This window comes from Amyelois transitella, chromosome 19, assembly GCF_032362555.1.
Source record: "Amyelois transitella isolate CPQ chromosome 19, ilAmyTran1.1, whole genome shotgun sequence".
NCBI classification, from domain to species: domain Eukaryota; kingdom Metazoa; phylum Arthropoda; class Insecta; order Lepidoptera; family Pyralidae; genus Amyelois; species Amyelois transitella.
The window spans coordinates 5,476,724-5,489,809 of NC_083522.1; the positions used below are offsets into that span (position 1 = coordinate 5,476,724).

At 34.6% G+C, this 13,086-nt stretch overlaps 3 protein-coding genes across 3 annotated transcripts; 2 read left to right on the plus strand and 1 right to left on the minus strand.

The window, feature by feature from the left end:
• The first annotated feature begins 70 nt into the window (after positions 1–70).
• Positions 71–5,595, plus strand: LOC106132732 (RING finger protein nhl-1). The gene is made up of 9 exons (XM_060949784.1): positions 71–329; positions 1,029–1,153; positions 1,561–1,829; positions 2,211–2,330; positions 2,596–2,811; positions 3,113–3,327; positions 3,586–3,812; positions 4,043–4,209; positions 4,613–5,595. The coding sequence occupies exons 1-9, from the start codon at positions 136–138 to the stop codon at positions 5,084–5,086; spliced, it is 2,007 nt and encodes a 668-aa protein (XP_060805767.1). The 5' UTR covers positions 71–135; the 3' UTR covers positions 5,087–5,595.
• LOC106132733 (ras-related protein Rab-43) lies at positions 5,106–8,920 on the minus strand. Its single transcript, XM_013332248.2, has 4 exons — positions 8,646–8,920; positions 8,336–8,420; positions 7,756–8,012; positions 5,106–7,469 (listed from the first exon to the last, which is right to left on the minus strand). The coding sequence occupies exons 1-4, from the start codon at positions 8,853–8,855 to the stop codon at positions 7,368–7,370; spliced, it is 654 nt and encodes a 217-aa protein (XP_013187702.1). The 5' UTR covers positions 8,856–8,920; the 3' UTR covers positions 5,106–7,367.
• Positions 8,921–9,736: 816 nt separating this feature from the next.
• LOC106132768 (putative GPI-anchor transamidase) lies at positions 9,737–12,907 on the plus strand. The gene is made up of 7 exons (XM_013332292.2): positions 9,737–9,946; positions 10,037–10,315; positions 10,478–10,686; positions 11,089–11,206; positions 11,830–11,940; positions 12,295–12,473; positions 12,775–12,907. The coding sequence occupies exons 1-7, from the start codon at positions 9,872–9,874 to the stop codon at positions 12,845–12,847; spliced, it is 1,044 nt and encodes a 347-aa protein (XP_013187746.2). The 5' UTR covers positions 9,737–9,871; the 3' UTR covers positions 12,848–12,907.
• Positions 12,908–13,086: the final 179 nt, after the last annotated feature.

Sequence of the window (13,086 nt, forward strand, 5' to 3'; positions counted from 1 at the left end):
TTATAGATAAATATCGTCCAGATTTTGAAAATACTTGATACAATATCACTAAATGCTTGATAAAGTTCGCTGATTACTTAATCATTTGTTGTTTGTATTTCAATTTGAGTAGTAGTGGGAACACAGGGTGTGAATATGGCCGATAAATTAAAGAAAAAGCCGTCCTTTTTTACTTTGAAACGTTGGAACAGTCAGAAAAATATTGTCGATGGACCACCAAGATCTCCAGTGTCGGCCTCACCTGTAGGTCCTACACCAAGAAGTCCATCGTCTATACAAGCCAATGTCGTAACAAGAATAGCTAACTCGACAGAATCAAGACCTAGGCAGTGAGTACGATTTCATTGCATTTGGATCAAAAAGGATGGCATACTTAGAACTCGAAAATGGAATCACGCCTCTTTTCCGAAAGGAAAGGACAGACATTTTTCCACTTTCCATATACTTACCTTGTGATTCTTTTATTCACATACTTTTAATTTTCATTTCGGATACGATAATAGTATATGAATATTTAGGGAAAACAGGCTCTGGGCTATGCGAAATTAACGTGGAAGATCTTAGTTGGGTTATCAGTATATTCTGCGCAGCACCAGCTACATTGTCTTAAATAAATACATAAAACGTCCTGAAGTCGGTACTTTCCTTTTATCCGATCACGGTCACTTATCTAGCCCTGATTCATGGGATCTATAATATTATCACTATTAAGGAGGTAATTATTTTCTGATAAAATTAATCCTGTAATCACGGCAGATTAATTTTATATCTACTTCTATAAGAGGATACTTTTTAAAGTTATCAGTATTAACACGAAACATTTGTAAAAATAATATGGTATTTATGGTTCGATTGTCAGAAACCCTATGATATTGTCGAACTATTATAAATTATTTTTGGTACATTATATTTAGGCCCTAAACTAACTACGACATAAATCGTAATAGATTTTTGATAATTCAAAGAAAAAGCATGATACACACATTTTATGACAGTGGCAGGTTCAATTGAACTTTCAATTGTTACAGGGGATCCATTACCGGCATCAAAGATTTGATACAATGTCCTCTTTGCCTAGAGGCTCTACACAACCCAAAAATGTTACCTTGCCAACACACATTCTGCTTGGCGTGCCTAAGTGTTTATAACAATGGTAGGTATTATTCCATGCATGTTGTGTCTAACACATTTAGGTATAATCTACATGCAATCAAGAAGTGACCCTTATATTTAAGCCTTTTTTTCAATAAAAAATAAAGTACTTAGTAGAGGCAAGGCACCTGTATCCTCGTGTAAAGCTTGCTCTGTAGACCCTGTCGACGCACCTTCATGAGTCGATAAGACATATTCTTACTAATCACGATAAACTTGGTACAATCTATACAACGAAAGACTACTATTAGTATAATAATTGTTATGCCATCCCAGCAGAGTAGAAATAAAGGTCTATGTCTTCTGGATGTCGATCAAGGCAACTTGAAAAACCTAACAGAACGTCTAGATCTTAATCAGAATCTTCTAATTCTACAAACACAGTTAACCAAATATATTTTTGCACAGGTCCGATCATTGAATGTCCAATATGCCGAACAAAAGTCCAAGTTACCGGGCCCAATTTTCTCAACAGCCTACCTTCGAATCTGTACATAGATTCTCTGCTACAAATAGTTGGTGTAACCAGCAAAAGCGTTGATACTAAGGCTGAAACTCCCCCGTCGCCGACTACTAATGGTTTTAGTGTGGACTTGTTCGCTGCTGGTGTCCGCTGTTCGAACTGTCAAACTATATGCGATAACTCCGACACTACTAATTGCCAACACTGTAAATTGGTGAGTTACGTCTCATTGACATCAGGATTTCATGTCTATTAAGCAAAATCTATTTCATGTTGATATAGGTAAATATGCTCTAGGAATTCCTTATCTATCCTAGAAATGCTCAAACTTGCATAGAATGACTATTCAGAAAACCTGTCACTATTTCAAGTAATTTTAGCGTGTACAAGCCCACAAGAATCGTAACGCGGACAACCACTATGAAATACTGCTGTAAGGCTGTGGTAAGACGATTGAATGCAACATTCAACTCTATCTTATGACCTAAAATATTTTTCTATGTGCATTTGTGGTTACTTTTGTGGTGTGCCCATATACTTGGCACTTTTAAATGTTTAATTTATCTAAGCCATAATGCAGTATTAAACTTTACAGATTTTCTGCCGAGTTTGCTGGTCTCAGCATTTGGACGACATGAGGACCCAGGTAACATCAATATTGAAACAGCTAGAGTCTGCTGCTAGAAGACTGGAACACAAAATAGAACATTTTAAGGTAAGTCTATGACCTCAATTGTAGCAAACTTAAATGTTAATAAATAAATTTCATTTCATTTCATTTCATTTCATTTCCTTTTGTCTCTTCGATGAACCTGTTAACATTGAATTATCTCACTGTGGCAAATTCATCTGGATGAACTTTTTTCAAAGTGAAATCATGACACTAGATAGCCTACTTTGTACATATAGGTGATATAACCGAAGTATATATAGTTAATTTAAAAAATCTTATATATTTAAAAGTTAATCAATCATTTCAGGATCGTTGCGAACGCATCTCTGAGCAAATCAACATTGCAGCCGATGAGAAAATCAACGCTATAATGGAGTCCAGAGCGCGACTATTACAAGAGACGGAAGATCTTCAAAAATCCGGAGACCTCTGCGCTTTGGCTCTCAAAACATCATTAAACGAAGCCACAAATGTTGCGTTGCAGGCAATGACGCAGAAACAAGTTACTGACGACAAAACTACGGTACGATGTTTTGGGAAGTAGTTTAAAACACTAGACTTAAGTAACTTGATAAGTATCAAGTGCTACGATAAAATCATAATATAAACAATCTAAGAGCACTAGTTATAAAAATCAAGAATTTGGTTATCCGCGGATTGCGTTGTATCGTCTTATGGCCCTTGAGTATTTTTATAAACGACAAACCAATACATTACTCCTTGTGTATTGATTACCAATACCAATTTATTTTTATTTCTGCATACGACGATCATCCAGATAAATACAAGTAATAACGACACTTTAGTATCTCAATAATTTTCAGGTGATGACATTTGTTAATTTGCATCAAAACGCCTTACAAATTCTGCTCGACGTGTCTAAGTGGGACACCGAACATTTTGTATTCGACAAGGAGAACTTTCGTATAGAGAAAGATACAGCTACTCCTTTAGATGCAGAATCTGAAGACCCTGTGCCTGATGGTTTTAAACAGAATGACCCGTTGGAAAGCGAGACAAGTTTAATACAACACTACAGGTAATGGAATAATAGTCGGTTCTTTTTTATTAGAGACGCAGATTTTTTAGATTTTACTTAGGTAGTTTATTAATAGATACTTTTTTCGTATTGCAAATAGTAGGTTGAGAATATTAGGTACGTGTAGGTTCACGTTTTTTACTGCATCAAACATAGGTTCTTTCCTACTTGTTTTTAACGACAAGCGTATTTTTATTTGTCCTATTTACCCAATTAAAAAAATCTCAATTGAATCTCTTCTCATCGGAATCTTTCCAGATCACGCAACTTCATCCCCCACTTCACTTGGAAGAAGACATCGCGGCCTTGTGGCGTAGGCATCGCACCGTGGTCCGGTCACCTTTACATTTGTGGCATGGACTCCCATTGCGTGATGGTGGTGGAACGCTCCCAAGCCAAGATTGTGACACGCTTGGTTCATGACGATATGCTGTGCCCTGTGCAGATCGCCTTTATGAAGAGCTTAGGAGAGATTTATGTTACGGGTGAGAGAAAAAAATACGTACCTACTTACCTGTATATGCTTGACTGTTTCAAAGTAACTTCGAAATTTAGGTGGTGCTCTATTTTGGAATTCTACATTTTTTAAATGATAAAATTTAACTTCTTACACCCAGGTGTTTCGGCTGTAGGTACGATGTCTGTCAGTCTGCTGAGTTTTATGTCAGTATTGATTTATTGACATGATATAGGTTTGTTTTTGCGTAACTTGCAGACAAATGGAAGCACTGTGTCCACGTATTCTCCAAGGAGGGCGAGTACCTCCGCTGCCTGGGACAGAAAGGTAGCCGTGAAGGAATGTTCCGCTCTCCCGAGGGAATCGCCACGGACAACGCTCAGAACCTTATTTACGTTGTCGACACCGGGAATGACAGGATACAGGTCAGTTTAGAAGAAAGTTATTAAGTATAAGTATGAGAAAACGGTGAAGATCTAAAACATTTGAAGCGCTGAAGTGATCACTGACGTATGTACCTATCTGATCTCATGTACCTATCTCATATAGAAATCACTCTCAAAAGAACTCGTCAACGTAAGAAAGGTATAGGTAAATGCCAAAACGGAAATAACTGTTATTTTCTGATGTTTTTGACACTAAATATTAAAGGTCATTCATTTCATCAGCTTCTTCATTCGGCCATTCGGCCTCCCTGGGGCCATGCACGACTAATCCGGCAGTGAGAAAAGGATGTTAATTTTTATCTACTTATCTATTATTTTTTGGCACATTTTTTTCTGAATAACTTGAACAGTACATAATTCTATATCTTCAAAACAATTTCAGGTCCTCCAACCTGATGGTAAATTCGTGGACTTCTTCGGCGTTGTAACGAAACAGCAGATCAACCCTACCAAAGTATGGGAGATGACGATGGTCACCTGCACAGAGTTCAACGCCCCCACCAGCGTCGCAGTCACTCCCGACCGAGTAGTCGTCTTAGACAGCGGCAACCGAAGGGTTAAAGTATACAATAAATTCGACAAGGGAAAGATATTAGAATTCGGATCTATGGGACAGAGAAAAGGACAGTTCAGACAAGCTGAAGTATTAGCTGTGGATCCAATGGGGTTCATTCTTGTGGGCGATTCGGGCAATTGCAGAGTACAGGTGTTCAAGCCGAACGGACAACTCGTGAGGGTCTTCGGACGTATGGGGTCGGAACCTGGCAAGTTTGGATGGATATCGGGAATTCATGTCACTAAGCAGTTGGATATCATCATTAGTGACACGCAAACTCATTGCGTTAATTTCTTTTAACTGAAGTTTTTGGTACTTAATGTATATAAATAATCGTGCAATGTTCGAACATTAGGCCATATCTGCCTATAACTTTTTTTAGATACTACATAACGCCTCTTTCCCGGTGTGGTAGGCAGAGACATATTTCTACTTACCACGATCCGTGAATAGCCCTTGCGCAAATATTAATCTTTTGCATTACATAATATGATAGGCATTTAGTGTCTAGATGCAAATTACGTTAAGACGCATTTTCATAAAATTAAAAAATACCATGTTTGTTTAACAATATATTTATTATAATCAGTGGAAACAATTTCAGAAAATAATACAACTTAAATTTACCTATAGCACGATTGTTAAAATAAAATAATCTGAATTCGAGTAAATCATATCACAATATTTTAACCTGGTCACTGAGATTCCATATTTCAGTATATTATTTTTTAGGCCTTTATTAGAGGCTTTTGATATTGAATTAATTTTCTAATAAAATAAATTATAAATTATGCATATTACATTATCAATTATTGTTTTATTTTTATGGACGCCACAACTACAATTCCCGACTTTATGTTTAGTTGATAAAGTCTACAATACATTTATCTAATATGATATACAAGGTGTTTTTTGTCTTATTATTAGTTCATTTTATCCTTAAATGATACAAAATATTCTATGCTCAATAACCCAGCCTGTATATCATCAAAACCACACTGTAAGATAAGATTATTCTTTACGTTCGTGTTTTTACTGCAAAAGCTTAAAAATTGGGTGAGTTCTTTAAAGCTAGGTAAATGATTTTAATTGGCCAAAATTCATCAATCACCTACTGTGAGTATATAGTGTTGTATATTCTTTTTAAAAATACTATCTGTAAGTGCATATTATGAATTCTTCACGCTTCCAATATCGTACTTACATTGGTTCGCCAGCAAATAGTAGAAGTGTGGTTACTTACGTAAAACCCAGCATAAACGTCTATCGTATGGATCAAAAAACTGAAAAACTAACAATTATGGCTCAGATCAGTCTCAGTTAGGTGGTACAAATATAAACTTACTATACAAATATTTACAGTACCGAAACTGAATTTCTTAAAACTAAAACATAGATTTTCTATAATGTAAAACGATGACTTTAAAGCGTTTGAATACAAATTAATTTATGGCCAATATGGTATACATAGAGTATATTTTCGGGTAATTTCGTAAGGGAATATCAGATTTCCGAGATCGAGATAATAAAAGATAAAAAAGCAATTTTAAAATAAAGTACTAAAAAAAAGATCGGTCCATGCATAAAGTGCCAAGTAAATTCTACATACATATTTTATTAAATTTACTTCTCCTTGATTTTTTCCCTTTGATTCATTATTTTTGTTCTAATGACGCAAGTTTATTTATAATTATTAAAGGTTGAACATCTAGCATTATCTACAACACTAGCACCATATAAAAAAATAAAATAAAGCTGCTTCGTAAACGATGTTTATGAAATGCATTGTATGCATCAATGCACATAAGAGAAAATGAACCAGTATTTATGCTTGACGAAGCAATAAACAATTCATATTGTTAGAATAGTTCTAGCACGACAACATAATTACATGTGACTATAGTTTGTGACAAATAGTTAAAAGTTATTTATACTAGCAAACTGATGACTAAAAGTTAATTGAACTATACAAAGCAAAGGATGTCGCCTTTAAAGTATTAGTACAACAATGCTGTAGATGATTTTTAATAACACAATTTGTCCTTGCAATCTCAATTTTATTACAAGAATGGCTTTTGGATTGCATATAACAATCATTGATACGAAAGGTAGATTTCGCATTTCACATGTTCTTCCTTCTTATTCCTAAATTGTATAAATAAATTATACAGGCACTATCATATTTTTTCTTTAGTCCATTCGCTTCACATCATTACAATTTAACTTCTGCTAAATCGAAAGATGTAAGTCCTCAAAATTTCAATTTACGACATGTAAGATTCAAAATATCATTCCATTAAAGATCAACTTTTAAAAAGCAGTCATGAAATAATTGAATTTGAATTCTAATTTTGTGAAACATTTCACATATTTGTAATGTTAGTAACGCTATCCAATGAAACTAAAATAATTCATCATGTAAACTTGAAAAAAAATAAAGTGTGCAGACTATATTTTTTTTTTATAAATTATTAATTCAATGACTAAAATAAATTTACTTTTCTCCTTCTATCAGCATGGCTGGCTTTTTGTTCATTTTCATGTACAATTCAAATAAATTGGTCAAATTGCAACTAGTATCCTAAGAAGACCGACATGGTTGACATCTACTCACTGAGTGACTTTCTCCGAGGACTACGGAGTCCGATTCCATTGGAGGACCTTCACTGTTGTCATGTTGGCGCTGGAAACAAAAATAAAAGTATAACCACTCACATTAATCTAACTGTGCTGCTGCACTGAATATGTCTATGACTCTTGTCATTAAAAGTCTGAAGGGACACATTCAGCTGTATGGCATAATGATGGAATTAAGTATGAGATTCAAAGAACGAATAAAAATAATAAATTGTTTGTACAAACAATATATATCAACATTTCCAGTATTTTTTTAATACCAACTAGTTAAATATTCTTACTAATATCCAAAATTAGAAAATGTCAATTGTTGCAACAATTAATTGCTTTACCTTCAACTCTGTAGCCAAACTGCGAAATGTGTCTTCCACATTTGTATTATCTTTTGCTGAGGTCTCCATCACAAACATGATTTCAGGCACATATCTGCAGAAGGACTTTGGTTCATCGGGCTCCACTTCCCTTTGTTCGCTCAGATCGCATTTGTTACCAATTAGTGACACTATCACATTTGATGATGTGTACCTTCTCACTTCCTCAATCCATTTTTGTAGAGATAAGAATGTTGATCTTTTTGTTATGTCATATACTGAAAAAATCAATTATGCAACTGTTTGTATAATTTTTTCCATCTGACCTTTTATTTGAGTTTTGATTGAGGCTTGAAGAAAACAACTTGAGTATTTTTAACAGTTTTGCTAATAACTTTTGAAATTGTATTACATATATGTAACATTTTTCTAATATTATTGTTCTAAATAGATGACGGTGGTTTGTGCAGTTTTATTGTTCTAGGTTTTTTATATCTGCCAGATAATGTCCTTTTCCAACATTTTTATGTATGGTCCAGGTTATTAAAGATTTTGTGAACTGAACCTGGATAGCAAACTAATAAATATTTGTAATTTTTACCTATTATTACTCCATTTGCTGATCGATAGTAGCTTTGAGTGATTGTCCTGAACCTCTCCTGGCCTGCAGTATCCCATATTTGTAACTGTAAAAATGTAGTAGTTAAAATGTTCAATATATTTTGATAATTGAATGATAAGGATCTTAACTGTTAAAGTATATGGCTCGGGGAATGCACTTCTTCATTTTATTTAGTGGGCGGAAACCGTACATCATATACTACATATAAATAAGAACCCTTTTATCAGAATCAGAATTTATAAATAAAACCACTGACTGAAATACTACGCAAAACCAAGAATGCACTTACCTTGACCTTCTTCCCATCTACCATTAGAGTTTTCATTGAGAAGTCGACGCCTATTGTATTTCCGTGACTTTCTATGAAATTCCCAGATTTCAGGCGTTGTACAATACATGTTTTTCCAGTGCCACAATCACCAATCAGCACAATTTTAAAAAGATAATCAAATTGCTCATCTGGAATGCTCATGAGAGTGTTCGGATTGCGGCTACTCATAATTATAATTTAATTTAATTAAATGAAAATTTTCTGTTTACTATTTATTTTCGTGCGACTTTGACATAGAGTAGTAAGCAAGTAGTAGAGCACTATGACATTTAACTAGACAGTGACATATAAGCCAAGTGGGAAAGCCTTTGGAAAGCATAGCAAAAAACCGCTATGACTTCGGGCGAATACACATTTTTTACATATTTGTACAGCAGTAACTTTCGAACCGTTGATCTGATTTTGATAAAATTGAATATGTGTGTCAGATTTGTCAATAGAATTTGCAAAATCGTAAGGCATCATAAAGACTGCTGTAATAAAATTAAAAGTTTAAAATTTACACAATATTTTTTCAATATCTAATTTATTTTATCACCAAAGTAAAACTAAAACTCAGGAAAAAAGTATTTCACTAATTTCAGACTTAAGCAAGTTTTCCTCTATCCCATTAACACCTTTTTTATTTATATTTATATATATTTTTGCCGTGTGGTTCCCGGCACCAATAGAAAAAAGAATAGGACCACTCCATCTCTTTCCCATGGATGTCGTAAGAGGCGACTAAGGGGTAGGCTTATAAACTTAGGATTCTTCTTTTAGGCGATGGGCTAGCAACTTGTCACTATTTGAATCTCAATTCCATCATAAAACCATACAGCTAAACGTGGCTCTTCAGTCTTATCAAGACTGTTGGTCCTGTCAACCCCGCAAGGGATATAGACGTTACATGATGTAAACTATATTAAAACAAATTCTCTTAAGGCGCCTTTCGAAGGCCGGATGTCGTTTTTCTCTGGTTGTCGTAATCCATTTGAAAGATTATTGGGGTAATTACGAAATCAAAATGGGGAATATTTTAGTAACGGTTGGTAACACGATAGTTTTAGTTTAGTTATTTAGTTGAGTGATTAGTGAAGTGTTATGATTTGATTTTTCCGCCATGGGATTGATCAAGTTAGTAACAAATAACTAGGTACCTAGTTTAATTAAATAAATAATATATCCCAATTTGTCGATCAAAAATGATAAATTTAAGCGCTCTTGGTTTTATTCTATGTGTCCTATTGTTCACGTTTCAACCCGGCTCAGGAATAGAGGTAACATTGTGTACATATCAAAGAGTTTGCACAATAGTTTACTTTAACTCAAATTGTTATTCATATCTATTTTTCTTTAACTTATTTTAGATACCAGAGAAGTTTCAAAAGAGTAACCACACGAACAACTGGGCCGTTTTAGTTGATACGTCTCGATTTTGGTTTAACTATCGTCATGTAGCGAATGTTTTATCAATTTACCGCAGTGTAAAGAGACTTGGCATACCAGACAGCCAAATCATTCTCATGATATCAGATGATATGGCGTGTAATCCACGGAACCCTCGACCAGCTACCATTTTCAACAATGCTCATGAGCAAATCAATGTTTATGGAGATGATGTTGAAGTGGATTACAGAGGTTATGAGGTTAGCGCTTTTTATTATTGAGGTTCGTCATATCCCTATTGTAATATTGTAGTTGAATTACTACACCCTTTATCTAAAAGTGAAAGAGACTTTTCAACTGCTGACAATGTGATATGTAAAATTATACTTCAAACATTATACCATTGTTATTCGCCATTCTAGGTATCTGTGGAAAACTTTGTTCGCTTGCTAACAGGCCGGGTGCCGCCTGACACTCCTCGTTCCAAGCGTCTTTTGACTGATGAAGGCAGCAACATTCTCATCTACCTTACTGGCCATGGTGGAGATGGCTTCCTGAAGTTCCAGGATTCCGAGGAAGTCACAAGTCAGGAGTTAGCTGATGCTCTCGAGCAAATGTGGCAGAAAAGAAGGTATGCAGCAATATTATTATTATTTCTCCCATTTTTTGATTAACCTGACTGTTGAATAGTGAGGAAAGATAAGACAGTCCTGTCAATGATTCTGAATAACCCCACAGATGCTTTCAATGAGATGAAACAGTCATTTTCTGAATTGCAGGAAACCACACAGTGATAATTAATTTTTATATAGTGTTCTTACTGACATAAAGAGAAAAGATTTGTTTTTGTATTTAGTTTGTAATGGATAAGTGGGATAAACTCATAAAGTACTGGACCAATTTCGTTAAAATTTGACACGGAGATTGAATAACATTGGCATTTTCTGGAAATTTATGGAATGGAAACTGTGTACAATAACTAGTATTGGATAAAGTAATAACGTTGTGATGAAGGAAGATTTCTGATTTCCAGGTATAATGAAATATTCTTCATAATAGACACATGCCAAGCATCCTCCATGTATGAGAAGTTCTATTCACCAAATATTCTGGCAACAGCCAGCAGTTTAGTAGGAGAAGATTCTCTGTCTGTAAGTATTCTAATTAGTTTTGTTGTTTCCTCAAACTGTACTTCTTAAGGAAATAATAGTTTACTTCAATTAATTTGCCTCTCTTCGAGACAAAGTTCAACATTGAATGGTTAATATTCTTTAGCACAACAAAACGGCCCTTGATTTGAACAATCATTCATAGAAGACCCCAGAAAATAAATATGAAGAGATAAATGAAGAAAGTATAGTGGAAAGTTAGGAAATATACTAAATACACTGGCTATAATGAATACATAGTAAATTTAATATAATTAATGAAGGTTGCCTGCAATAAATACTGGTAAATTAGTTATTAGTTTCATGTGGTCTTGGGCACTTTAGATTAGGACCATTCTTCATCCCAAAGATGTCATAAAAGCCGACTAAGGGATAGGCTAATGAACTTGGATTGTTCTTTTAGACAAACCAGTCACTATTTGAATATCTGAACAGGGCCTTTTAGTATTTATGAGACTGTTGGCTCTGTCTGCCCCATGAGGGATAAAAACATGATTGTATGTATGTAGGTACTTGCTTGGCAGCCATCAACATTACATCACATAAATGACTGCAAATTCTGTTTCCAATCATTATCAATACTAATGGAATTTTGGAAATTTCAGCATCATGTCGATTCTGCTATCGGAGTATACATTATCGACAGATACACATACTATGTCTTGGAATTTTTGGAAAATGTGCATCCAAATAGTCAGAGGACCATGTCGGAATTTGTAAGTTTACTATACACTTTTATTACACAAGTAGGTATTGATGTTATTGAGGGGGTTGATTCATTATACCATTCCAGCTTCCTCATGTTGATTAAGGGTATGTTATATCTTTTCTTTTCTGTTGTCTGTTGAACTCGAGAGATAAAAAGAGTAAACATGCCTTATCAATAAAAAAAATAGCCTAACTGCACACTGCACTGTTGCGCCAAGTATTTTCTTGTACTAGCATTTTTCAAAAAACAATTTTTTTACTAATAAATTTGCGAAGGTATTGTGGACTACGAGTAGAAACCTGACTTAACCAAGAGAATATCACTTCACAAAAGGATTAATTAATTCATAATATGTTTCCAGCTTGCCGTGTGTCCAAAAAGCGCTTGCTTATCCACCGTGGGTGTCCGACGGGATCTCTTCAAGCGGGACCCAGATAAGGTGCCCATCACTGACTTCTTCGGATCAGTGAGACCTGTCGTGATTACCACAGAACCAATTAATATTTTGGACATTCCAAAGAGGAAGAAGGCCGATGTTGAGTGAGTATTATCTTAATTATTATGAACATAGTTTTATAATATTTTTTTGCGTTATCCAACTTCTCAGTTCCAATGGAATTTTCGGAAATTCCTCTCTTAGTACTCTTCTGCACTCTCCAGTGAATAGGAACACCAAATTTTAACACCACATTGAAAGTCAGTCCTTAGTCTTACCGAGAGTAACTCAAGAATTTACAGTGCCGTAAAACGTAGTAACAATTTTTAAATCTTGTTCTTAAATATATAAATTATAGAATTTCAAACATTTTTTTAACTTTGAAATCATTCTTCATGATTACAGGAACAAAACCAAAGTGTCAGAGAAGCGGGAGTATTTACCACAGTTCCCAGTACATCTCATACAAAATACATGAGCAAATTTGTACAAATATGTTAGTATTTATTATTCTTAAATAAATTATTTGTTTTAGTTATGTTCGTCTTTCCAATTTTATTTTCCCTAGGTTTTACAACTAGAATATGTCAAGCAGGGGTATTGAAGTGTACCTACTGCCGAAGCACACCCGTTATGTTTCGGTAGCAGTGCTTCGAATCAGTAAAACGTTTGGAATACGTTTAAATAATATAAATAAAGTGAATGGCCAATAAAACA

What these genes read in the sequence shown, in the direction of transcription:
- LOC106132732 (XM_060949784.1), top strand. Translation starts at nt 136, where the DNA reads ATGGCCGATAAATTAAAGAAAAAGCCGTCCTTTTTTACTTTGAAACGT. An exon ending in ACAAAATAGAACATTTTAAG is followed by an intron (nt 2,331 to 2,595) that starts GTAAGTCTATGA and finishes CAATCATTTCAG; the next exon opens with GATCGTTGCGAACGCATCTC. An exon ending in TTACTGACGACAAAACTACG is followed by an intron (nt 2,812 to 3,112) that starts GTACGATGTTTT and finishes AATAATTTTCAG; the next exon opens with GTGATGACATTTGTTAATTT.
- LOC106132733 (XM_013332248.2), bottom strand. Translation starts at nt 8,855, where the DNA reads ATGAGTAGCCGCAATCCGAACACTCTCATGAGCATTCCAGATGAGCAA. An exon ending in TAGATGGGAAGAAGGTCAAG is followed by an intron (nt 8,421 to 8,645) that starts GTAAGTGCATTC and finishes ACATTTTTACAG; the next exon opens with TTACAAATATGGGATACTGC. An exon ending in AGCAAATGGAGTAATAATAG is followed by an intron (nt 8,013 to 8,335) that starts GTAAAAATTACA and finishes TGATTTTTTCAG; the next exon opens with TATATGACATAACAAAAAGA.
- LOC106132768 (XM_013332292.2), top strand. Translation starts at nt 9,872, where the DNA reads ATGATAAATTTAAGCGCTCTTGGTTTTATTCTATGTGTCCTATTGTTC. An exon ending in TGGATTACAGAGGTTATGAG is followed by an intron (nt 10,316 to 10,477) that starts GTTAGCGCTTTT and finishes TCGCCATTCTAG; the next exon opens with GTATCTGTGGAAAACTTTGT. An exon ending in AGGAAGAAGGCCGATGTTGA is followed by an intron (nt 12,474 to 12,774) that starts GTGAGTATTATC and finishes TCATGATTACAG; the next exon opens with GAACAAAACCAAAGTGTCAG.